Source organism: Nannobrachium achirus, assembly GCF_963921795.1.
Source record: "Nannobrachium achirus genome assembly, chromosome: 2".
In the NCBI taxonomy this organism is placed as follows: Eukaryota; Metazoa; Chordata; class Actinopteri; order Myctophiformes; family Myctophidae; genus Nannobrachium; species Nannobrachium achirus.
The window spans coordinates 40,680,908-40,707,999 of record NC_137811.1 but is presented as its reverse complement, the minus strand read 5'-3'; the positions used below and the strand labels follow the sequence as shown (position 1 = coordinate 40,707,999).

At 43.0% G+C, this 27,092-nt stretch overlaps 2 protein-coding genes across 2 annotated transcripts; both read left to right on the top strand.

Moving 5' to 3' along the window:
* The first annotated feature begins 1,469 nt into the window (after positions 1-1,469).
* On the top strand, positions 1,470-5,239 carry pkdc (protein kinase-like domain containing). The gene is made up of 3 exons (XM_080720689.1): positions 1,470-1,527; positions 3,312-3,723; positions 4,403-5,239. The coding sequence occupies exons 2-3, from the start codon at positions 3,332-3,334 to the stop codon at positions 4,992-4,994; spliced, it is 984 nt and encodes a 327-aa protein (XP_080576815.1). The 5' UTR covers positions 1,470-1,527; positions 3,312-3,331; the 3' UTR covers positions 4,995-5,239.
* A 1,766-nt stretch (positions 5,240-7,005) lies between these two features.
* herpud2 (HERPUD family member 2) lies at positions 7,006-17,525 on the top strand. The gene is made up of 9 exons (XM_080748012.1): positions 7,006-7,116; positions 9,268-9,705; positions 10,573-10,650; positions 11,193-11,312; positions 11,625-11,791; positions 12,888-13,013; positions 13,700-14,053; positions 14,404-14,515; positions 15,460-17,525. Exons 2-9 carry the CDS (start codon positions 9,559-9,561, stop codon positions 15,631-15,633), a joined length of 1,278 nt encoding a protein of 425 aa, XP_080604138.1. The 5' UTR covers positions 7,006-7,116; positions 9,268-9,558; the 3' UTR covers positions 15,634-17,525.
* Positions 17,526-27,092: the final 9,567 nt, after the last annotated feature.

Below are 27,092 nucleotides of genomic sequence, written 5' to 3'. Positions count from 1 at the left end.
GGCGACACAAAGAGCCGTCTGCTCTCCAGCGCCAACTAGAGTCTGAAAATGTCCGAAAATGTCACTTTTTTGAGCGGGTGGCTGCACTGCAAAGCCAGCAGAAATTGAGGGGACGCCTCCCCCGCTTAGCGGAGAGTGTGACGTGATAGAGGAGATTTCCCCGCACACGTGCATGTCTCCAAAGTGGCGACACAAAGAGCCGTCTGCTCTCCAGCGCCAACTAGAGTCTGAAAATGTCCGAAAATGTCACTTTTTTGAGCGGGTGGCTGCACTGCAAAGCCAGCAGAAATTGAGGGGACGCCTCCCCCTCTTAGCGGAGAGTGTGGCGTGATAGAGGAGGTTTCCCCGCACGCGTGCATGTCTCCAAAGTGGCGACACAAAGAGCCGTCTACTCTCCAGCGCCAACTAGAGTCTGAAAATGTCCGAAAATGTCACTTTTTTGAGCGGGTGGCTGCACTGCAAAGCCAGCAGAAATTGAGGGGACGCCTCCCCCGCTTAGCGGAGAGTGTGACGTGATAGAGGAGATTTCCCCGCACGCGTGCATGTCTCCAAAGTGGCGACACAAAGAGCCGTCTACTCTCCAGCGCCAACTAGAGTCTGAAATTGTCCGAAAATGTGACTTTTTTGAGCAGGTGGCTGCACTGGAAAGCCAGCAGAAATTGAGGGGACGCCTCCCCCGCTTAGCGGAGAGTGTGGTGTGATAGAGGAGGTTTCCCCGCACGCGTGCATGTCTCCAAAGTGGCGACACAAAGAGCCGTCTACTCTCCAGCGCCAACTAGAGTCTGAAAATGTCCGAAAATGACACTTTTTTTAGCGGGTGGCTGCACTGGAAAGCCAGCAGAAATTGAGGGGACGCCTCCCCCGCTTAGCGGAGAGTGTGACGTGATAGAGGAGATTTCCCCGCACACGTGCATGTCTCCAAAGTGGCGACACAAAGAGCCGTCTGCTCTCCAGCGCCAACTAGAGTCTGAAAATGTCCGAAAATGTCACTTTTTTGAGCGGGTGGCTGCACTGCAAAGCCAGCAGAAATTGAGGGGACGCCTCCCCCGCTTAGCGGAGAGTGTGGCGTGATAGAGGAGGTTTCCCCGCACGCGTGCATGTCTCCAAAGTGGCGACACAAAAAGCCGTCTGCTGTCCAGAGTCAAATTTGTAAAGGCTATGCACTCCAGTGAACAGCATTTATCCATTTATCATGTTTTTATGTTATTAAAACCTTTCTTTTTTACCCAGAAACCTAATTTGCATTTTGTTTGTTCGTTTAGATACTTAATCTATAATAATCTATATTTGTAACGTCCATATTATGACAACATGGTCCGTTTTCAAAGTTTTTCAATGGCTTTAGGGGTACTCTTATTCTGAAGAGATCGGCGCCGGAAGTCTTATTTCTGCTAACGCTATTTCTGCTCATTTCACATAGGCATTTCTGCCAGCGCCCAGACCGGAAACGTTCTTTCTGCTCATTTCACGGACCTCAGACAGAGAGCTGGTGATGTGCTGGACCTGTCATATCTGTGACTGAAAAAGGTGCGTCCATTACATTTAAATACAGCACATTTGAGGACAGATTGTGCATTCTGTGTAGCCTAATGTCCAAAACACGCGATGTACAGTAATTAAACATTTGCTGTTGTGTTTCACTTTTATAAATGTGTAACTATTGTGAGTTGTGACAGTGGTTGCTGTGTGTGTGTGTGTGTGTGTGTGTGTGTGTGTGTGTGTGTGTGTGTGTGTGTGTGTGTGTGTGTGTGTGTGTGTGTGTGAGAGAGAGAGAGAGACAAGCGAATAGATATTCCATTATATTCCTAATCTGCAGGCAATGAATTGAATAGATGGGACCACAATGGAGACAAGCCAATGACTGAAGTAAAGATAGCAAGAGATTCACAGATTAATATGACTAGAATTCATATAACAACAGCTGACACATGCGCAGTTGGTAATGGGTGGTCCTAGCGGGCAAAATGGCCGCTCATAGCTGGCCAAAAAGCGCCTGAATAATAATTTTGTTTTATATTAACTGTACGCTAATGTAAGTACATTGATGGTGGCAAATGTGCCTATAACATTGGCAGAGTACTGATCAGTAGCCTACATAAAGCGCCTGAATAATAATTTTGTTTTATATTAACTGTACGCTAATGTAAGTACATTGATGGTGGCAAATGTGCCTATAACATTGGCAGAGTACTGATTGATTGATTGATTGATTGAAGGCTTTATTAGAAGTTTGCATAGGAAAATGTACAGATTCATGACGGTACAGTTCACTGGTACAAGGTCTACTAAAAGGAGATCCATGAAAAGACTAAGCTTATTTCAACAGGAAACTGATTGTATAGACCTACTGTTTTCTTTTTTCTTTTTTTTCTTTACATATCTACTGCATAGTACTGTGTTCTATTTGTCTGTCATTCAATGTTATATGAGATACTTTAATGGTTTCCTGTTGAAATAAGCTTAGTCTTTTCATGGATCTCCTTTTAGTAGACCTTGTACCAGTGAACTGTACCGTCATGAATCTGTACATTTTCCTATGCAAACTTCTAATAAAGCCTTCAATCAATCAATCAATCAAAAACCATTAAAGTATCTCATATAACATTGAATGACAGACAAATAGAACACAGTACTATGCAGTAGATATGTAAAGAAAAAAAGAAAACAGTAGGTCTATACAATCAGTAAGTACAGTATATACAATATATACAAGGAAGGGGCAGGTAACAGTAAGTCTAAAACAATCAGTATGTACAGTATATACAAGGAAGGGGCAGGGAGGGTAGGGTAGGGTTGGGCTAGGTTTTTACCAGTTGTGAACGGCTGCTGCCTGTAAGTGGTTTTTTAGTATGTACTGATCAGTACATATGCCAAGTGTGGAACCTCTAGGATTAGTGGTTTGCTGGGAATAGGGAGCATAAGCCATTGTGACTCCATGGACCCCTTCTCCAATTACTATATGTAAGATGTAAGATGTAAGATGTAAGATATGAGCTGTGTTTTCTTGGGTTTGATCCTTTTAGCAGACCTTGTATTGAACTGTACTTACAATACAATGATTGAAAGCAAACTGTTAATAAAGTATTCAATCAATCAATCAGGGGGAATGATGACATAAGTACAATATTGAATAGACTGTACTTACAATACAATGATTGAAAGCAAACTGTTAATAAAGTAAATAAAGTATTCAATCAATCAATCAGGGGGAATGATGACATAAGTACAATATTGAATAGACTCTTAACACCTAAAAGTTACTTGAATGACTCATCTGCTTGGACATTAAAACAATACGTTGTCCTCCACAGCCCGTGTAACTGCCTTTGAGATGAAACAACAGTGCCAGGATCTCATTCTGCAGGCATGTGAAGCGTCATCACTGAGCATGGGTACCCACATCCAGACCCTCTGGGGCGGATATGGAGAGATAGTCAGGGTGCACCTGCAGGGCTGTGCACGGCCCTCAGTGGTAGTCAAACACATCAAGTTTCCAGAGGACGCGGAGCACCCTCCGGGGTGCTCCGCGTCCCCGCCCCGCTGGAACACGGACGGCTCTCACCAGCGTAAAGTCAGGTCTTATGAGGTGGAGACTCACTGGTACCAGAACTACTCCACCAATCACATGTGCCGCATGCCGGTCTGTGTCGCCGCCCATTCCTATGGAGACGAGATGCTGATAGTGCTGGAGGACCTGGATCTTGCTGGCTTTGACCAGAGGAGGTAATCTATAGCTTGCATGTCGGTGCAACAGTTTTTGTTCATCAGTATTGAACAGAATCAAGTGTCACATCACAGTTTACAGGTGTAAAAAGTAGGTCAGGTGCAATTCGTTTTCTGTTTAATCTTGAAAATGTAAAATGGCCTGAACCCAATTTCTTTTTATATTTCAAAGTTCAAACAGTTAGTTCCTATATCAGATGCTGGTACTCAGCTGAATATTTATCTTAAATGTAACCACTGCGGTAACTTGTTCTTCTAAAGGCCAGTCCACACCAATGCAACTCCTTGCAACATGCAACTACTTGCAACCATTATACCCAATGGCAGTTGCAACTGGAGTTGCATTGATGTGACATGGCCTTAAAACTGTTTTGTTGCGACTAGTTGCATTGTTTTGTAAATTAAATATTTGCAACAAAGAGTTTTGCAGTGTGCAGGCAAACACCGAAACATCGATTCCGGGGATCTTGGGGATCCCCGGAATCCCCTAGGCCTAGGGGATCAGGCTTCTGGGCTTCAGACTGAGCTGATCTGCTACACAGACTGCCAGACAAGATCATCTTAGACAGCACCATCCAAAAATATTTAACTGATTTACTGCCTGACTGACAAAATAGATAGACAAAATAGATCTTTTTTTGATGTACTTAATACTTAAGAAGGTTGATATTCTTTTCAGATCCAAAGTGAAGGATGGAGAGATAAGGGCATGCCTCAGCTGGCTTGCCCACTTCCATGCTCTCTTTTTGGGTGTTTCGCCAGAGGGCCTGTGGCCTGTTGGCACCTATTGGCACCTGGAGACCAGGCCAGATGAGCTGGAGGCCATGGATGATGCCCAGCTTAAGGCCGCAGCCAGTGAGATTGACAGGATTCTCAACGAATGCCGCTTCAAGACCATTGTGCACGGGGACGCCAAGTTGGCAAACTTTTGTTTTTCCTCCAGTCGGACGGACGTGGCAGCTGTAGACTTTCAGTACGTGGGCGGGGGTTGTGGCATGAAAGATGTTGTGTACTTCTTAGGAAGCTGCATGGACGAGAGGGAATGTGACAAGAGGGTCCCTGACTTGCTGGACTACTATTTCACAGAATTAAAATCAGCCGTGGCCACAGAAGTGGACTTTGCCGCCTTGGAGGCAGAATGGAGGGAGATGTTTGCTTTTGCCTGGACAGACTTCCATCGTTTTCTGCTGGGCTGGATGCCAGGACACTGGAAGGTCAACAGGTACAGCAAACAGCTGACCAAAGCGGTGCTGCAGAAACTTAAACTGTAATTGTGGAAAAAAATATAATTAGTGGTGGCAGTAACCTCAAGAAGTGTGTTTATGACTGAAGAGTGCCAGGGTGCCTGGTGAACCTGACAACATCTACCTTCTACCATGAAGGTGGTGAGCATGACATTTAACCCCCAACTGTCTCAGCTGTACTAGAATGGCGAACAGTGAAATACTGGTGTACTACTGAGCACTTTCCAGATGTGAGTGTGCAAAGGGGAAGGAGGGCACACCGATTCAGCAAATCTTCATGGGTAAATAAAGGTTTGAAATATAGTGTGGATATTGACTCGTGTTTTTTCTTCATTTAGTTATTTTCAGTTGAATCTGATAAATGTAGGCCTACTCTCTCCTGGGTTTGTTTGATTGTTTGAATACTTTATTGGTTTGCATAGGAAAAGGTACAGGACAGTTCACTGATACAAGGTCAACTAAAAGGATAAAGACCACAAGAAAGCTGTTAGGCAAGTCTTGTTTGCATTTGGGGTCCTTTGTACTCAATTCATACAAAAAATTGGCAACCCACCTAAACATTTATTTATTTTTGAGCTGGAGAGACCCATGAACAAACACTCTGTAACAATGATTACTATCAGAACAAGGAGCATTAATTTTGCCCAAGAAACGAAAAAAATCCTTTAATTGTTGATATAATTCCTTCATTTACAGGATATAAATAATTTCAAAATGCAATAGATACACACATTTATCTTTCTCCTTTAACAATGATGAGAATTAACATGGGTGGGGTGCATAGAAAGTGTCATCATAACATGGTTTATAATGTATGTATGATTGCATTATGAGTGCTTATAACTGTAATTATACAGTGTTATATGCTTATCACAATGCATGATCTATTCTTGACATAATACATACATGGGCAACTGGCGGCCCGGGGGCCACATGCGGCCCCCACCTTCACTTAATGCTGCCCACTGGTTAATATTGGAATACTGATATATTTATTGATTTCAGCTGTTACAATTCCAACCATGCAAACATGACTCGCTTTAATTACTTCAGTCTATATTAGTAGCTTAATGACTTAGCACTAGTCTTGTTCATGTCCAGTGTATTTTATTTAAGTTCAAAAACTTACTATAAGAACATAATAAATGCATTTGAAATTAAATAAAAACTTTACTTTTCAGGATTTCAATTCAAAAATAGCTAAAAATTATTCCGGATTTCAATTCAAAATCACACCCGTGTGAACTGAGCGGTGGTTTATCTCCACGCTATGGAGACGGTGTGACCACCGCTCAAAAATAGCAAAATCTACAAGCACTGCGACACGTTTTGAACTTGTAGATCGGCTATGTTTGCCATTTTTAACTGTACATGCATTGTGGCTCCCTGGAGTGAATGTGAAAATATAGTGGCCCCCTCCATCATCAAAGTTGCCCACCCCTGACCTAATAAGTCATTATGGCATGCTTTATAATGTGTTATGATTATTGTTTTGAAGAATGAGTATCTATGAGTTATTATAACTATAATTATACAGTGTTATAAGCATTATAAGTATGTTGTAATGCATTATAGATATGGATGCATAGTAAGTGGTAACCAGTGTTACTCAAATGTTTTACTTAAACAAAAGTCTGGAATTAAAAATGTACTTGAGTAAAAGTACAAAAGTATTGGCATCAAAATGTACTTAAAGTACCAACAGTAAAAGTATTTATTATGAAGTTTTTAAATGTGTAAAAATCTTTTGAAAATAGCAGATCTACAACTTACAAGCTCACAATGAACTTGTAAATCGGCTATTTTCAAATGGCCAAAATCCATAGTGCTGAAGTGGTTTATTTATGTTTTGTAAGTAACTAACAAATGTTTTCAAATAATTGTAGTAATAAAAGTACAATATTTGCCTCTGAGATGTAGTGGAGTAGAAGTAAAAGCATTTGAATTGGAAACACTCAAGTAAAATACAAATACCTCAAAGGTGTACTTATACAGTAGGCTACTTGAGTAAATGTACTTAGTTACTTTACACTGGTATCACGCCCGACATTACAACAACAAGCTAGCAGTGACCAGCAGCACAACACAACAGTCGATTGGGGACGAGAAGCAGTGGACGAAAGGCATTGAACACCGCAATCATCATCAGGTACACGCGATCTACACCACATGAGTCAAATCATGACATGATATAGACGTGACATTGGATTCTGATTAAAAGTTAGACGGCAGAACAGAACAGATGACCTGTCTTTGTCTGTCTGTCTGTCTGACTGTCAGCTAGCTCTGGACCAGAGTTCTCCTTAACGCTATGTCACCGATGAGCCCGTGCGCCGCAGGAAAGGCTGCGCACCCTCTAGTCTGTATAAAAAATACCGTTTTGCTACTCACCAAAACAAAGACGGCTTTATGGAGTTGAAAGCCTACTTTCTTTAGTGGGAACACTCTGAGCCCCCCACCTCACGTCTAAAATACAATTTTTTAGCCAGAAAATAAAATATTCCACCGGAGGCAACATCTGGTCAATGGAAATCTCTATTGACAAGATCTGTAGAGGGCGGTGTGGAGTAGCTAAAACCTCCTGTGAAATCTTTTATTTTCTGGCCAAAAAGTGTATTTTAGACGTGAGATGGGGGGCTCCGAGTGTTCCCACCAACTCAGGAAAGTAGGATTTCAACATCTTAGAATCGTGTTTGTTTTAGTGAGTAGCATTTTATTTTTATTTTGACTACAGACGAGGGGCTGAGCATCCTGGGCTACCGCGGCTGTGAGCGCAAGGGCTCATCCGTGACATAGTGTTAAAGAGAACTCCTTCTAACGCTACGGACCAGAGCTAACTGTCAGCCTGTCAGATGCCAGCAAAGCTAGCTAAACGTTAGCCAAACAGCTAACGTTAACCAGGATCAAAACAACCTGGTAAAGGCTATATCTGAATCTGAACCAGCGGGCTTTATTTTATCTGATCAACTTGGCTACTTATTTCCATAACTAAAGATTATGTCGGCTCATCTGTCAGCTCACTGTGTATCTCAAACTTTTTCATGACAATTAAGGACCCCCAAATTGACACTTTTTACCCCGCGGACCACCATTTGAAAACATATGCCAGGGACCCCCATAAGAGAACATTTGTACGGCTCTAGCAGTGATTCTAAACCATTTTAATCTCAAGGACCCCCAGTTTGACATGCATTATGCTACGGACCCCCACTCAATGGAACCAAATGGACCCTTCCATTTGTACACTCTGAGTTACAGACCCAGGGTCCATTTAGTTCCAAACTAGCATTTAGCTGGGAACTCCCTAAAGGACCCCTGGGGGTCCCCAGGGCCCAGACCACACTTTGAGAAATGAAAAATGTTCTAGAATATGATGGGTTGTTGTGACAGCTGTCTGTCTGTAAAAAGTGAGTCTCCACAGCAGGTGTTGAGAGTAAACTTGAATGCCCCCCACACAGATTTCTTAGATCAGGTGTCTAGTTTCTTTGTTGATGTTTCTAAGTTGCTGCTACCTTAATTTATCACCACTGGATATTGGATGCCCAGAATGTTAGCCCGGCTGAGTTCAAGCTAGGTGAAGCCACTTGCTACCACTGTGTCACGCATACTGTATGTTTGTAAATATAACATAGGCATGCCATGTTATGCATAGCCTATGCTACATATACATGTATGCTGTGGATGATATGTTGGTACTGTAGCATTCTATCTATTATACATTGAATATAGCCATTGTGTGTCTGTCTAACATTCAGGGTTTTAATTTTAACAGCAACAGCCAAAGTAAATTGAGGCTGTGTCTGGTCAGTTTGGCTGCACTTTAAATATTAGTCACAAACATCCATCCATCCATCCATCATTGTCTAAACTAATAACTAGAAAGGTGCAATTCTAGGACATTTAAACTGTGGTTGCACTGAAGCGAGTTGCATGGAATCCACTGGGAAGTGGGAACTGAATTCCGTCTTACTATTTATATTATATATTGTGATGTCATGTGAAGCATGACAACAGTGTGTGAAGCATGACCAAAAGCTTCTGTTGTGCAAAGGTTAACAAATAGCAGGTTGACTTTGCTGGCAAAAGAAAATCTATGACCTAGAACAATGGTATGTGTTGCTTATAGCAACCACACTAATTATGATTCCATGTGTGATATGATATAAGGTGAAATAGTAAAGGGACTGTACATATTGGAATCGACAAGCCACTTAGGCCAGTGCATAAAGAAAAGATGTGTGACTTGGTTATTTGCAAAGCAAATTAAAACAAAACCTTTTACCAACCTCTGTCCCAACAGGGATCAAAGAACTGAGGCCACACACGAGGATCACCTATCGATAATTTTGTTTGGATATTGAGCAAAATTAATTCACTAATCAATGAGAGAGTTGTGGTAGAGGAGGGGGAGCCCCACCCCCCCCACCCATCCACCAGAGTGATCTCAAGCGGTGTGGTGAGGTCACCATGGAGAAGTTTTGAGGGTGTCGTGCTCCACAGGTAAGCCCTGAGCTGTGACAATAAACCCCCCCTCCTCCTCATAAGCTCAGGTTCTGTAGAGCACACACACACACACATAGTAATATGCGCCATGGACTCTGGGGTGTTTGACATTCCCGTCACCTTGGTCATCAAGGCCCCCAACCAGAAGTACGATGACCAGACCATCAACTGCTTCCTCAACTGGACCGTGGAGAGATTGAAAAGCCACATCTCCAATGTGTATCCCAGCAAGCCGGTAAATATTAAGCAGACACTGTCGTTATTGTAATCTAACATAAACTGGTAATCTAATCTAATTGAGACAGTCTAATTCTGGGTATCTCACTTTATACTTAACTGGCCACACACAGCACACACCCAACATGTGTAAAATAAGGCTATACTGGTATGTATATGTCTGTTTTTCTGTGTTCAAACAACAGAATGAACAGAAACACAGGATCTAAGAATAGACGTCCCGGTGGTGCAGGAGTAAAGTACCTGCCCACCACTGTAAAGACTGGGGTCCACATTATGGCTGTGGGAAACTGGCTCCAATAGGGTTGGGGGTTCAGTGGGGAGCGGAACTGGGAGGTATGGCCTATGCCGTGTTCCTCTGCTTGGCATGCGCTATGCCCTCCCGGTGAAACTCCCCCCTGTCAGATGAAAAGTAAAGCGGCTGAGATGTGGTTGTCTACACCAGTGGTTTTCAACCCTTTTCATATCAACGTCCATTATTCATTTGGCATTTGTGTCACAGACCACCATTTCATGAGATTTAGCCTCTCAGCCATAAAACGTACAATATTTTGTTATCGTTGGATAAGATTTCCATGCTGTATTGATGTGGTCCATAGGAGAGATATTAACAGTCAAAACATAGATCAAAACAACCATTTTCAGATTGTGTTGAATTAAAGTAAAATGCAGATATTTAACAATAATTTAACTCTTGAGAGCGTAAAATTAAATGTTATACTCTCGAGAGTTAAAGATCTATAAGGGTCCATTTTGTTACCAACACCAACTAGCTAGCTAAACTTCATATCACAACCTCACATTACAAAGTCTTGGTGGGACTTTTCAGCTTCTCTGACACAACAGCTTCTTGTTCACTTTCCAGTCATCCAAAGACCAGCGGCTGGTGTACTCTGGGAGGCTCCTCCAGGACCACCTGCAGCTCAGAGATGTGCTTAGAAAGGTTTGTGAGTTGAGTTTTGAGCGGTGCTAACTGCTCCTACATCTGGCTTTGTCTGTTTGTCCCGTGTCTTTCCGGACTGTGATTGGTCAATTGGTGTCTGTTTGTACACCCAGGGTCACATTGGCCTAGCTTCGCCGAACGCTTAATGAAATTAACTCATAAATAGCACCGCTCACTTCACACTGGGTGTGATCTTTATTGAGCTTTTGTGTTAGGTAACTATTTCATATCGTTTTGTGTTTGAGTACTAACTTGTTTCAGTGTTCAGAAAGTGTGTGTGGGACATGTGTTCACGTGAGTGCAAAAACAAAATGAAAGAGATGGTGGGTGGCTGGGCAACAATAGCTGATCTGATGCTGCACATTAACAAAGGTTTAGCATTGTCTCTGAATTCTGGCCCTTTCCATAGTAATCCTCTCTCTGTTCTGTTCTCTGTTTCTGTTTCTCTCATTGTCCCTCTCTGCTCTGGTTGGCACCAACTCATTCTCTCTTCCTCTTTCTGTCATTTTGTCTGTCCTGGCCATCTGTTTCTCATTCCACAGCAGGATGAGTACCACATGATGCACCTGGTTTGTGCCTCCCGGACCCCTCCTGACTCTCCCTCTCCTCACAGTCCCACTATGACTGACCAAGTGGCCTCTGAGTCTGGCTCCAGCTCCACCGTGAGTAGGCAGACTGTCTACTCTTGTAGGGCTGTAGAATCTTAACGTTTACTGCACTTATTTTTCTAGATATGTGATTGCAATTGTCATGGATTAGTTACTCGTGAAAACACATTGAAAACGTCATACTTCACTGAAAAAAATCATACACTTGATCAATACCTTATTAGACTCAGATTGTCATGATGACTTATACCTGTTTGAATGATCTGGCCTCTGGTTGCCTCTGAAAATAACCTACTTTTCAAATACTGGTTGCCATTAGTGTTTGTGTTCTCAGGTTATGATTGGTATTCACTTCTCCACTCTCAGAGTTCAGACGGCGCTGGCTCTGCTTCCCCTGTCACCACCACGCCAAGTCAGGAGGGTCAGCCCCTCCCTCCTTACTTTGTACCAGGAAGTTACGATGGGCTGAGGTATCGTGGTGTCTTCCCCCAGTACAATCCTCACACCCCACTTCCTACTGGTGTTAATCAGTGGTGAGTTAACATAAACATTTTCTCTGTTCTTGGTTTACTACAGCTCCACAGGTTGGGGACCCTTGCTGTAAAGCACAGCAAAGATATGAAACTTGCAGCCGTTTCAGACTTAGAACAGGATCCTAAAAACATTCTAAAAGTCCACATCAAGAAATTGACAAGAAGCAAGCAGTGGATCAAGGCAGAGAGATGGTTATACACACATGTATGCAGTTACAAATTCTTCCTTGGCCTAGCACACTGTGTTCATGATTGAGTTTGCATGCACAGTTTTGCTGCGATCGGGCCAACGGTGACGGAAATGAGCTGTTCACACATGGACGGACGGACAGAAAAAAAACCTAGTCTTGGCCATTCCTTCGGCCTGGAGGAGACAACGATAGCTGCCACAGTGGGCATAATGCTGACAATATGCACTATAATGTATCATAATTATACACTGTACATAGGGTTATGGACTCTACATTCATGAAACTACTGATGGCACAATGTGTACATTCAATTATTTAATTTAACATTTGACACAATGACACCCCAACATTATTTGTATTTAAATTACAGGCCCTAACTTAAAAAAATAGTGTATGACCTAACCACGTAATCACAGATGCACTCTTTGACGACATGCAATATCATTGTTATCATGGCTGGAGAAACAAGAGCCAAGCATTCAGACAGAGTTGAAAAACATAATGAATCTGTAGTCCAGGGGTAGGCAACCTTAGGCACATCTATCTATCTAGGTCGTCCTCAGACGAGCCCTCGTCTGAGGACGACCTAGATAGAGCCCTCCATCGTTGTTTCCAGTCATCTCGCACAGGTGCGAACAAAAGCAGTGAATTAAATGAAATTCCCTTACATCTGTATGCATAAATGATTACATCCTGCACATAATTCTACATGTATTCAAACTCTGATCTCTGGCTGGGGAGGGAGTCTCTGAGATGGGTAGAGTGATTCTAATCCTGAAAATATTTAAAAGAAAATTACTCATTTGTAACATGCTAATCATAGGACACTCATTTGAAACTGTCTGTGAAATAAGTGTGCCACTATTCAGAAATCCTTTGTCTCTTATTTACATCTTTGTCCACAGGCCAGAAGGAGCACAGGTTCCATTTCAAGGGGGCATAGGAGCCAATGCACACCCACACCCAACGTACATGCCCGTGCAGATGTTGTGGTGGCAGCAGATGTATGCGCGCCAATACTACATGCAGTAGTAAGTAAGGCTGATATGTAAATTAAAGTCCTCAGCAGATTATAGACTGAAAGGATGTTTTCCATTTGAAGGGCACTCACCTTATTTTAATAAGGCACTTTGTTGTTTTGTACATTTTACCCTTTGATGATATCTCATCAATTAGTTTTTACTGTGTGTGTGTGTGTGTGTGTGTGTGTGTGTGTGTGTGTGTGTGTGTGTGTGTGTGTGTGTGTGTGTGTGTGTGTGTGTGTGTGTGTGTGTGTGTGTGTGTGTGTGTGTGTGTGTGTGTGTGTGCACACGCACACTTTGCATGCTCGCAAACATAGGCCACAGAGGTACCTTCACGATTTATTATTTCCAAATATGTTTTCTACTTATACTATACTAACTTTTTATTTTATAATGGAAATCAATGGGGCTATTATCTCACTGAAACCTTGCTGTAATTTGCTGTAAATTAGCTAACTGTAATTTGCTGTAAATTAGCTAACTGAACACGTTTAAAATCCTGTCTGTCACACTTCTGCCAGTGTGCCAGTGATCACCCTCCCCTGTGCCAATGTTGGCACCCGTGCCTAAGGTTGCCTACCCCTGATATGTAGTAACAACCTGAACCATAGAGACTTATTCCGTCAGATTATTATTAATTAATTAAAATGCAGAAGTTATCTCTGAAGGTTTCATCTGCTCCTTGTCGTCTGCAGTCAAGCAGCCATGGCGGCGTCCCGGCCTCCCAGCGTCGCCCCGCCGTTGCCTTCGAGCCCCTCCCCCTCGCCCCTTCAGCCCGCCCAGCCCAACGAGGCCATGCAGCCGCCGCCGCCGCCGCTGGGCCCTAACCCCGCCCCGGCCCCCCTGCCAGAGAACCCGCCGGCGGGCAACCGCAACATCCAGATGAACGCGCAGGGCGGGGCCGTGCTGAACGAGGACGAGCTGAACCGCGACTGGCTGGACTGGCTGTACACGGTGTCGCGCGCCGGCGTCCTGCTCAGCATCGTCTACTTCTACTCCTCCTTTAGTCGCTTCGTCATGGTGGCCGGAGCCATGCTGCTGGTCTATCTGTGAGTGTTCCAGGTTGTTCACTTGAGTGATGAGTGATGTCACAGAAATACTCCTTGCTTGGGGCGCCTGCTGGCCTAGCGGTCCAGGCGCATACCAAATATAGGCACTGTGCCTATATGTCGCGGGTTGAATCCTGTTCCCGACGACCTTTTCTGCGTGTCACTCCCCATCTCTCTCTCTCTCCCTGTTTCCTGTCCATCTCCACTATCTCCAATCAATACATTTTATGAAGTGAAATGTTTTCACTGGGATATCAGTGTAAAAGCAAAGGGATTTGTGTTATTTCAGTGTTTTGACTGAGACCAAGGTGTGACTCTGTAATGACATGAGTCCTATGTTGAATTTGCAGGCATCAGGTGGGTTGGTTTCCCTTCAGGCCAGAGCAGCAGAACCCCAGAGGAGGAGAGAGAGACGGAGCCCCTCCGGAGGAGGCAGAGAGACACCAGGATATACAGGAAATGGTGAGTGAATTAGATGTGTTTCTCTTTCCCACTGTACGCTATTATTGTTTCCATAGGCGATGCCTTGTAAGGGAGCGCTTGTTTTCGCTGGAGACGACGGCGGTGCGCCGTCAGTGTCAGTGTTTAGAGCGCTGAGAAGTCCGCTTGAGCCGACTCAGCGCCGTCCGACGAGTTATGTTCCGATAGGGACAGAATCACGAATCCTCTTCCCCCCTACTTTTGGCACCTCTGCACGGTCCAAGTGAACACAGTGGAGCGCTCCCTACCTCCGGTTCAGTCAATCACAAGCAATGGCCAACAACGCGTCTCCTATAGAAACAAAACAATACCCGTCCACACATCATGTCATGTTTTACTTGGGTGGGTTTTCCTTATTTGTTGATCATAGTTTGTTCTGATATAGTTCTTTTTTTCTTTTTTACACTGCTGGTATCTCTATGGCATACATGGGCAACTGGCGGCCCGGCGGCCACATACGGCCCCCACCTTCACTTAATGTGGCCCACAGGTTGATATTGGAGTATTGATATATTTTTCAGTTGTTACAATTCCAAAAATGGAAAAATTAACGTCTTTAATTATTACTGTCTATATTAGTAGCTTAATGACTAGTATTAAAATGTTATTCTATTTTTTATGTCCAATGTATTTACATTTAAGTTCATAAAGTTAATATTAGAACATATAAATGCATTTGAAATTAATAAATACAAAATAAAAAAAGCTACTTTTCAGGATTCCAATTCCAAAATAGTAAAAATAGCAGATCTACAAGCTCAAAACGCGTCGCACTGCGCTTGTAGATCAGCTACTTTTTTTTTTACTGTATATGCATTGTGGCCCTCCGGAGTGTGTGTGAAAATATAGTGGCCCTCTCCATCAAAGTTGCTCACCCTTGCTCTATAGTGATATTTCTTTGCTTCCTCCCCATCGTCTGTGTCCAGGAGCGGCTGATGGACGAGGGATTGGAGGATGAGGACAGCGGTGAGGAAGGAGGTGGAGGCCCCGAGGACCAGGCAGCCCTCCAACAGCCTGGTTTCCTCACCACCGCCTGGTCCTTCATCAGCACCTTCTTCACATCGCTCATCCCAGAGGGACGGCCCCATCCCGCCAATTAAGACGGATCTGTACCCTGTCTCTCCACCTCAGATATCCCCTATTACTCCCCCTGCCCCCAACCAGACTGTCTTCTTCAGCCCAGCCACCCAACCACAAACGTACCACATGCTGCCAACTAACAGACTTAAACTCTACTATAATGGGCTACCCTATAGTAATGGGGGAAAAGGACATGTGTGTGCTGAGAGTGTATTGCCGATATATGTATTGGAAGAAAGCAGGTGAGTATGACAACAACCCTTAAAAAGCTCAAGCTTCAGCAGTGAAAGATTCTCGTTAAGATGTAACGCCGAATTCACACCAATAGTGATAGTGTTTTTTTTTCTGCTAAACCGATTTGTCCAAAATGTTCGAAATGTCGACGTTACCTTTGTGTGTACATATGATGCCTAGTAGTTCCACCAACGGTGAGCTTCTAATTGGTTGCCACCTTTTCTCGTCATTCACAAATCTCCAAAACTGTCACAGCAAATTGCACCACGCCAGATACAGTGCATGGAACCAGGGGTGGTTCCAGTTGATTCTTATTGGAGTTGCTGAAGGGGAGCTTAGCTTTTAAATGGGTGTGTTACAGATGTGTGGATACAGCCAACCACGATGGACAAATGCAATCGCATTACACCAAATAGTGCGTATGTGTGGCGTGTAATATTCTTCTGTTTGCGCAACATTGCAGGACTCAAGAATCAGCGACCATTCAGTGAGTGGGTATATTGCAAGGCAGTGATAGTTACATCATTGCATAGCATACACACGTCAATATGTATATGTAAATATAATAATAATAATAATAATATACTTTTAAAGTTTGTGACACCTGTATGCTTCAATGTTGTGGGAGCTGTCTGTTACCCGAATCAAGTTTGAATGTATCCAAAGTTAAAGAGAATTTGTTTGTAGTACAGTACATCAAACCTGTCTTTTCGTAGTGACAAGCAATCCCAATATAATTATTATTGTGAATTAAGGGTAGAGAGAAGCCACAAATTATAAATGCTCTTGCAGTCTATGAAACAGGCTAATTTCTGGTGAAAGAACATCATGATTGATAATACAAAAGACAGATGAGGCGATGACACCTGCCAGACTGATGTAGTCGATACAGTTAACGACTGGAGCGGTCCTCAGTAAATTCTATGCTGGTAGTTAATTTCATGCACAGGCTGTACTACACATATAACAAAATACAACATAATCGGACTGTAGTGCAAAACGGCACGCATGCACACTATGCAGGCAGTGATAACAACCTCATCACTGTTGGACAAACCATCCATCCATAAGGACAAATTTCATATCAATAATAGGATCATGTCACACAATTATCACTTAATTTTATTTTGTGAAAAAATGAAATGTGTGAAGAAGAACACTTCTTTGGGGTGCTATCAGGCCTTCATTAGGCCAAGGGGATGTTAAGGCAACCCCAGGTGCTTAAGCACCGCTTCTGTATGGAACCACATCGCTTTTTCAGAACAACAACGCGGAGTTACGCTTGCGGTCAGAGTGTGAATTCGGTGTGATGGTAGTTACAGTATAGGTTGACATGACGGGTGTAGTCTTCCAATGTAAGCAAGAGATGAGGTTAAAATGAAAGTGATGAGGGATGTGGTATTTAACACAGGAACAAGGAAAAGTATTTACTTCCCATTAGAAACGAATGGGATTTGCGTGTACAAAATGATATTAAAACCTGCATCCGTGATGAGATGTGTAATATGTGCATTCTGAAGATGTGCATATAAATACTGCTGCAACTGAAGCACATTGTTTTCCCCTCTGTGTATTTGAGCATTATGTATTTACATATGTAAGTATATGCATCTTTAAATTACTGAATATATGCTTTTTTGAATAAAAGCCATGTTGCAGTTTTATCCATTGGCTGTTATTATTGTCCTGTCGTGATGCTGTAGTTCTTGCCGTGTCCTGCAGGTGGTGCCATTTGCTCACAGTATGTCAGAGTAGAGATGAGAATGCTTTAATTGCCCTCTTCCCTAACCTCCCCTTTCTATGAACAGGTTACTGTAGATGAAAATAATATAGTATACATTATACATAAAAAGAAGCCAAATCCTCGGACGACCTAAGATTGGTTTTGACTGCTGTGCAATTTGTGCAAACCCTCAATTTGGTTAGGCCTACGTATCATGGATAATTATTGGTTCTTTTCATTTGTTGACTTGACATTTACTTTATGTAGACATAAACATTGTTTTAATTCACACTGTAGGTTTAGTGGAGTTACACATGCAAATAGCCAATGGTAAAATATCCCCCCACCCTGAACGGGTCTTGGTAGCACTTTACAAATGTGCTTTAAGCAGAATAATATTCCAGTTTATTAACTCCTGGTACTATAACTGTGCAAGCACTAAATCACAAGCTTTTTCTTACATACTGTAGAGTGAAACAGTAATTAATGTATTATGTAATTACACTACTGTTCCATAATGTAAATGCAGGCCATTATTAAGTGTTCATTCACATTTTACATGCACAGGTAGAAGAATACCCAGCCTGCTGCTGTCAGACAGAGGTGAGCGGGGAAGCAGTTCAGACAGCGATGCACTTCGGAGAGTCCTCCAAAACCCCCTAATCGAATGACCATGGATTTTTGTGTTGCTGGTCGTAGAAGGCCCAATTAATTATGCATGACAGCGGCTTGACGGCCATTTGATTTCGTTACACACGCCCCCCTCACCGAGCCGCCGATCCAATCGGGTTACGACAGACCCCCCCCTTCAGAAGGTTAGACTCTCCTTATCAGTGGGAGAGATTTCCTAAAGATGGTGTTCGGGGCCTTGTAGGACATTTCATCATCATAATAAGCTCTTGTTATGCAGCCGCTCTCCTGCCTCTCTGCTATCAGGCCTCGTTGTCTTTGGAAGAACTGCAGTTTGGCTGGACACCTGCCACAGAGCACACAGGGGAGATGCACAGCTGGGGGACTGCAAAATGTTTCACTTACTCTTCTTGTTTGCTATTTATGAACATTTTGTTTTATTCTATAAACCATATTGCAAATCAAAAATATGTATTTGCGGAAAATGACTACCGGTCAAAATAATCAGACCTTTAATATACTCAGGAATAAAAATTTGGTGGAATATCCCTGCATTCCCTATAACTAAGGCACTACTATATGACTAAGTTTTTGCCATACAACTGGTCCCATTGCAAGGAGTTAGTGATGATCACAGCAGTGATCTTTATACTTTTCCTTGTTAAGTAAGATTAAATACAGGTGATTACCTTGGGCTGTGTACCTGTGTTTGAGTTGGAATTCAGTTACTAGGGCCCAAGGTGGAGGGGCCTTAATTATTTTATACTTTAGCTACTGAACAATAGCAGATAGACAAGCTCACAGCGCGGCACCGAGTGCTGCACTGCGAGCTTGTAGATCTGCTATTTTTGAAAAGTTGTTGTAAAAATGTGTGCAAATCGTTGAATATATGTATTTTTTAAGCAAACTTTTGTAACTCAAATTTTGATTCTGGGGGTTCCCTGGAACTAAATATTTTGAGATGAGGGTCCTTGGCCTTCACATTAAAAAGTTTGAGCACCACTGACATAGAAACATAGGGTTTTTTCAAAAAACCTTATAAGGATTTGAAATATTCAAAGACTTGCACAAAAAAAAAGATTTTTCAAAAATAGCAGATCTACAAGCTCGCATCGCAGCACTTGGTGCCACGCTGTGAGCTTGTATATCTGCTATTTTTCAATAGTTAAAGCACAAAATAACAAGTAATAATGCGTTCCCAGTCTAAATGGGTTAAAGCCCCTCCTCACCCTATGAAAAACATTCATGGGGGGTCCGCAGTGAATCCCAAAAGTCGGTAAAATTCGGTATTCGGTAATATTTATTCGGACATAAAATCCGACCAAACCAAAACTGAATATGTGTGTTTTTTGGCACTATTCGGACGAATATATTCAGTGGCTGAATATTCGGTGCATCCCTGGACCTAACTTCCTAAGCAGGACAATAGTCATATGCTGAGTAAACTTCAACTGTTTCAGTGTCCCTAATGGGAAGTGAGTCGTTTGTAACCACTAAGCTAAGCAGCGTCCCGGACTGAACATAATCTAATACCAAGAAACTCAATTGTGCAGTGTTCTGGTATACAGTAAAAGGCCTATGTCATTTTTAAAGCCTGTATATAGTTTTGGAAGTATGTGTCATTGCCAAAAAAATGTTGGTCCCACTTCAAATCTTCCTCAGGGTCCCACAAACGTCAGGTGAGGCTATGGAGAAGAGCCAAGGAAACCACTACTGGAGCCCACATGTCACAATATATTTAGATGGCGACAGCAATCTCCAAGTCTATTCACAAAATTGCTTTTCGCCAGTACAGAATGTTAACTCCAGTCAGACTCAGCAGGCATGAATTTGGTTAATTTTGAAGGACACATTTTAATGGACAGACAGCGGTTGGGTTAGGGTTGGGGGCCCGAGCATCAAAGGGTTATACACTAGAATAGTCACTTTAACTAGCATGTCCCCTGAGGAAGCAGATTCTCCCAGGTAGGAACTGGCCGAGTTGATATTTCAATTTGTGAACTCTGACTCAATTAGAACTCTGTCCGTCCTCATCCATTCTAATCAATTTTTTCTCCTTTGTGGGTTGACCAATCGATCTGACATTGCACATCAGTATGGCCATTGCCATATTCAAGGACTGACAAAGCTGATTTTCCCAGGCAGGAATTGACAAAGCATTTTTCAAATTTTTCACTTTTCCCAAATGTAAGCTGTTTACTGGCATTTTTGGCCAAATGCTAAAGGTTCACGGTCACAGTCCTGTTGCATGGAAAAACGACCATTGACATTGATACAGTTATTCCGATGCATTTTTGTCCTTAGTGGCTTGGTCAGTCAATTGAAAATTAACATGGACATTGACCATTGGCATATGCAGGAGCTGACACAAAGCAGATTTTTCACTTTTCCCAAAATGAATCTGTTTATTAACATTTTTACCACAGGCTACGGGATCTGTAGTTGCGGTCCCAAGGGTTTCCCCATGTATGGACCGGTGTTCCTGGAAGGTTGATCTTTCTAGCTACTGACCTCTACTACCGGTATGTTTCCCCATGGAAGATTATACGGCTGTTTTGCATGCGTTCCCATCATGAACGGGACTCTGAACAGTATAGATTCTCTTCTCTTCCTCCGTTAGGGGGCAAGGCCTTCCTCTTTCTCTGTCAGGGTCAAGGCCTTGCTCTTCTGTCAGTGGCAAGGCTTTCCGCTTGTACACAAAGGAATGCTGCCCACAGTGCTGCCTGCAACAAGCACCACATGCCATTTAAAAAAGAAGCACCTGTCTTTAATTTGACTTTTGCTACACACAATATACATATACAATGAATATTGCAACTTCAAGAACTTACACAAAATGGTACTTTTTGTACAAGGATTGATGTCTGGGTATGGCATTATTCTTGCTTGTGAAATTCTTCTCCATGAAGGGCCCTGGAGCCAGAGCAATACTTTGTTCTTTCTCCACTTTGCCATCAACTGAGTTGATCACGGACTGCACAGGTAAGACCTACAAACAACATGCATTTAAGTTAAGCACCTCAAGGGTTTTATTGTTTGTTAACTTAAAAGCAACATAATACTGAAACCACAAAAGAGGCATTTATTTGGAACACTGATTCAATTATCATGATTAATCAGGATGATTACACATGAACAGAATAGTATTTTACCATCTTACATCTTTTACCTTCAGCGCCATGCCTGGCTTCTTGAGCGAGTATTTCTGGGGCTTGTCTTTCAGTATCTCCTCAATCTTCCCTGAACCTCTTCGCAGGTGGCACGTGAACTCTGGGACCTGTCCGTTGACTGGAGGGACGACGCTGTCCCACAGAATCTTCCTCTGCCACCTGTTATACTGTTCTCTGGCTGCTTGACACTGCTCCTGCTTCAGAGCCTCTCCTTGAGATACACACACACACACACACACACACACACATGCACGCGCGCGCACACACGCTCAGTGGCTAATTTGCATAGCTCTAAATAGGGGACTTTATATTGAAGTCTAAATAGAAATAAGGCACATGTATAGTTGAATATAACTGAGGTATTTCCTGTTATATCCTTATTACGCCCAGTAAGGGTGTTTATTTCTGCCCCCATGTGAACACCACATAATAATTGCAACAGTAGAGCCCCTACCAGCTAGGTGAATGGAGAAAGGTTGAGCGCTGAAGACAGGAGGCGGTTTGCTGTAGAGCTGAAAGTCCAGTGACCGCTGGCTCCACGGCCATGTGTCCCGAGTAAGCGTGGGCTTCAGAGTATTTGCATGTAGTATGTTCTCTCTCCATGGCTGTGGGCACACCCCAAACAATGTTCGTAATAACAGCAACATTTATTTAATAGATGTTAGATCGTGTGTGAGCAGTTCTAGGGTTAGTCATGTGCAACATTGATTCCACTAAACCTTGGGTGTTACAGTATCTCTCATATTCTGTAGCCACAGCCATGATCTCTGTTCTTCACATAGGCCTGACTGACTGTCTTGTACTCTACTGGTTCATTATTCTCTAATTTACATCCCTTCAAATATACAGTGTGTAGAGAGACAAGAAACACCATTCGTCTATTGTTGGGTCGCCCACTACAGTTTGCCTTAATGTGCCCAGACTTTGAGGAATTCTTCCATGGGCTCTTAGATAAACCCTGTGTGAAGCAGTGACATTACCTTCTTCAGTTCTGCCACACGGGCCTCATCTGGACGCCTGGGATGCTCATGGGAATAATCACTGCTGGCACTTGAGAAGCAATTGGAAGGGGCACTAGATGATCTGGACCTGGGTTTGGTCACATCACCCGGCTCCACAGTGGCACTGTGATACTGCTGACTGTAGGTGAACCTCCGGCCTGGCATCTGATGATGAACATATGATCAGAGAGGCATGATGCCACATTACAGTTTACAGTTTAGGCATTTAGCATTGAACATTTAAAAGTTGAACATTTGAACACATTGAACATTTAAAAGTTAAAAACCACAATATGATTTAACTGGTCTTTCTGAACCTTAGCCATCTCCTTGCGCAACAGTTCCCATGCTTCCACGCTTGAGTTGAAGGTCTGGATGCTGTAATTGTGGACCGGCCTGGAAGCAGTGTTTTCGGCCACAAACACGGTGGATTTTGGCTTCTGCAACTGTATACTGGTTTGTTGCACTTCTTTAATGTTGGCCTGGATATATTATGTGAAATAGTAATGTAAATATGAATACATGAATATGAAACCGATATAAAGCTGTTAGATAATGATAAATATGACTCTGAGTTACTGTAGGTCTACAGTACATACCTGAATAAAGTCCTTGATATGTTCATGTTTCAACTTCTTGTTGAAGTGATCTTTCATGGATCCTCTTTTATCCGTGCTGAGGGGTCTGCACGTCTTCTCTGAGATGAGAACAGAAGACATGTCTGTCTGAGGAGGCTTCACTTCTAGCTTTTGCCCACTGTTCCCAGTAAACGTGCCAAATTCCCTGCTCATACTGAGAACCATGTCAGCTGAGGGGAACAGCTTGTTCTGCACTGCATCTTTTAGATGCCTCACTTGGCACATCTGGCTTAACCTAAGAGGACATATAATTGACATGAGAGAACACAATATTGGTTAAAACACGAACTACACATCACCCATATTCTATATTTTTGAATAACAAGTATGGCCTTTTATAATGATTCAGTTAAGTCGAGGCCACACTGCAGCATCACTAAGCAAAATCTGCACTGTTCATTTACAGTAGAGTAACTCAGACACACTCTTAAGAGTTAAAGGAACATTCTGGGTTTTATTGTGTACTGTACATATTAATACCGTGACAAAGCTTGAAAGCAGGAGTGAGGGACCATGTCTCTAACATAGATCAGAGGATGCCTCATGATCGTCTCCAGTGGCGTGTTAAGATGGACAGGCCTCAGCGACAAATCCAGTGAGTTATAGATGCGCTTGGAGAAAGTCAGGCCTGAATTGTAGAGAACATTCACCTGCTCCTCATCGGTCCCATCCAACCTGCAATACAATTGATAGTTGTGAATTATTGTCTGTGCTGAAAAGCAACAACGCAACCTAGGGGTGTGCTTACAATAGTTAAGTCACATGGCTGTTTCAGCCCAAGTTTATTTATGTTTCCAGCATCCTCATGTGTGACACGAGTATCATATACATACTGATGAATACAGTGAGCTTGATAACGCTATAGTATAGTTCTGCACTCTTTCTTCCTGCAGCTCAACTAATATTTATGTAAGAGATTGCAGAAAGTGTTTGTGAACTTACTTTGGTGGGACTGTCTCCCAAAGTATTTTGATGGCTTGATGTTTGAGCCCCTCAAGAACAAAAAGGTGTATTTTTTCATCTAGCATGTGGAATCCTGTTACAAAATCCAGCTCCTTGTCCTCCCCGCCCATGGAATTGTTGTTATAATTGGACAGGACTCTGTGAATTGATTCCATGGATGGTAAGCCTAGTTGGAAAGTGGAGGCATTGATTCTCAGAACCTCCGACCTCAGCTTGGTCATTGTGGAAACATTCTCGTACCTGAAGAGATACACGATGCGTCCGTACGGGCAATGTGAAGACCCCACTTCACAGCGATCGTTCAGCGGAAAAGCGACTTTGAGCTTGACTTTGAGTTGAGAATTGGCATTAAGGTAGTGGCCCTGGGGCATGGGCTGTTTGCCAGGTCCGTCAGCAGCACCTGCTGGATTCATCCTTTCAGCCTTTTTCAACCTATCCCATACACTTCTCTCGGTGGTCAGTAGCTGAGGTGGAGGGGAGCATCTGATCGGCAAGTGCAGCTTTAGGCTTGTCTGACCGAGTAGCAGCTCAGACAGGTCGAGACTTGCAAGGCCGTGAGAGTTATACACCTTGGTCTTCTTCTTGAAGGGATTGTGGGTAATGCGTTTCCCACTGACCAGTGCTGCATCGTTCACCATGTCATCATCCAACCCTGGAGGGGGTTGGTCTGACTTCTTGTCGCGATCGTGAACCTCTATCTGCAGGGGAGAACCTGTCAAGAACTCTTGGAGTTCTCCTGGACTCATCAATCCAGTCAGGATAACATTCACATCGTTGAAGTAGACATTGTTACCGTGTCCTTGATAACTTGTCCTGTGCGTTTTCAGGTTATGGACCTTATACTGGCAATACACCGGCAAGCATTTCTCCTAAGAATAGGGGTATGATATTTACACAAGAGCTCAGAATGACACGGCAAACTCACAACTCAAAAATGTGTGATTCAGATATAATGGGGAAATTAAATAAATGTACAACAAATCGATCATTCTAACTTTGCCAAGTGAGTTTGGTATACCTCTAGGTCATGGAAGGCGACTGGGGATGACGGCATTGAGGTGGCTGACAGAATAGTGATGACCAGTGGATTTAGTTCAGCCTTCAGATGATCACATAGTAATGGTCTGTCCAGAGATAGGTTGAACATGGCTTCACTTATTGCAGGTGAACAAGTAGAGAAGCGATCAGTCAGTGTCGTCTCCCCTGGTAGGTGCATAAATAACTAGACAGTGAGGACTTGACTTACTGATAAAAGTGATCGCCAAACTTAAGAATTCAACTAGGCTTTTTGTCTTGTTTTGTTTTTGCTGTGTAATGTGATAAGTGATTTGTTAATTATATGAATATGATGGTACATAATCACATTTAATTCAATTAAACCTTAGTCGCATGGAATTGGTATTGAGACAAGATATTATTATATTGGAATACTTGATCATTTTTACTTTAATTTACATGAACAAAGGAATGATATACTGTACCTGCCAGCAAATGAACAAGAGGGATTTCAGCTGAGGCGAAAGCATTCCTTTTGACCTTCTCCAGATGAGCTGCATCACTTGCAGGTATTTTTTTAGCTGCAGCCAAATTCATGTCCCTTAAAGGAGCTGAGGAAAGTATTATTTAAATAACTCGCATTTGAAGCACACAATTGTGGCAGAAAATGGAGGCAAAGATGTACAGTTTTATATAACAAATTGTGTTTTTGTACTTTTGCTAAAGCCAGTTTCCGTTATCAAAGGCTCTTTTGCAAGGTGACTTCCTGGGCAGGTAGCATTCTTAGTAAATATAGTCACTTAATTTATGACTGTGTCATTATCATTACATTAGGAAGCAGAGGATACATCAGGCATCGATGGCCAGTTTGACTGAAACGTTAAATGAAAACCGGATGTAAATATAATAAATAAATGTAAATAATAAATTACATGAAGACAGAGGTCTGATTCGTATAATCCCTTCCCTTTACTCTCGTCTTTCCTGTTCAGATAAAGCAGAGAGGCCATACTTGTAAGTCCTTAATACAAAAAGCTATAGAGCAAAGAAACTCAAGAAAAGACGTACCGAACATGTCCATTGTGACCTCAGGTTGCGTCTGTGGCAGTCTGAAGGCTGGTCTGTCAAAGCGAGCCTTGTTGGACACTTTGTCCTTGCCCTCCCATATCTTTAAGATGATCTTGTGTGACAGAAGTTTGATCAGGAGTTCTTTGGTAACGCTGACACAGAAAGACTGAGACCAACCAATCCATATCTGATTGCCTTCATGCCAAGTCCTCAAAATCTGTAAAAGAAAATCACACCCAATGTGAAGTGAGCGGTGGTCGTGCTTGCATAACGTCTTCAGACTAGGATTTGAGTCTAGGATGTACAGGCTATGCTACACACACACACGTTTTGCTATGGCAAAACGCTGAGGAAAAAGGCTACAGACAGACACACGCACAGCCACTCTATGGTGCTTGCACACACGCACAGCCACTCTATGGTGCTTGCATAACGTCTTCAGACTAGGATTTGAGTCTAGGATGTAAAGGCTATGCTACACACACACGTTTTGCTATGGCAAAATGCTGAGGAAAAAGGCTACAGACACACGCACAGCCACTCTATGGAGTGGTTTACCACCGCTCAAAAAGAACAAGTACATTTAACATGAGATGCCTTAATGTTTGGGTTAATCGCTTTAAATTATAGACAGCATTATCTATCTATAAATGCGAGAAGTCTCTGCGTGTCTGTCTGTAATCCGCGTATCTCGAGAACCGTTCGTCCCACCGGCTTCAGATTCGGCACGCGCGTTCCCCGCCGCGGCGCGGAGTGCAGTGCCGGGCCTCGACCCGACCCGACGCGCGGTTTCCCCGAACCGGCGCGAAAACGTTCGGAATCTCCTTATGCGGGGCTGATTGTTGACATCAGGCTGTTCCGGAGGAAATCGGCGGAAGCGCTGACTCATTGTGACATCACTTCATAAAAGGCTCTGACATCACGTACGCCACATGAGTCAATGGGCATAAATGGACACAGGCAAACAGATGGTCAAAACAGGTCCTATGACAACAGGTATAATGGGGTTTGCATTAAAGGGGGAACCGGCACTGTGTCTGCAACACAGTCGGAGGC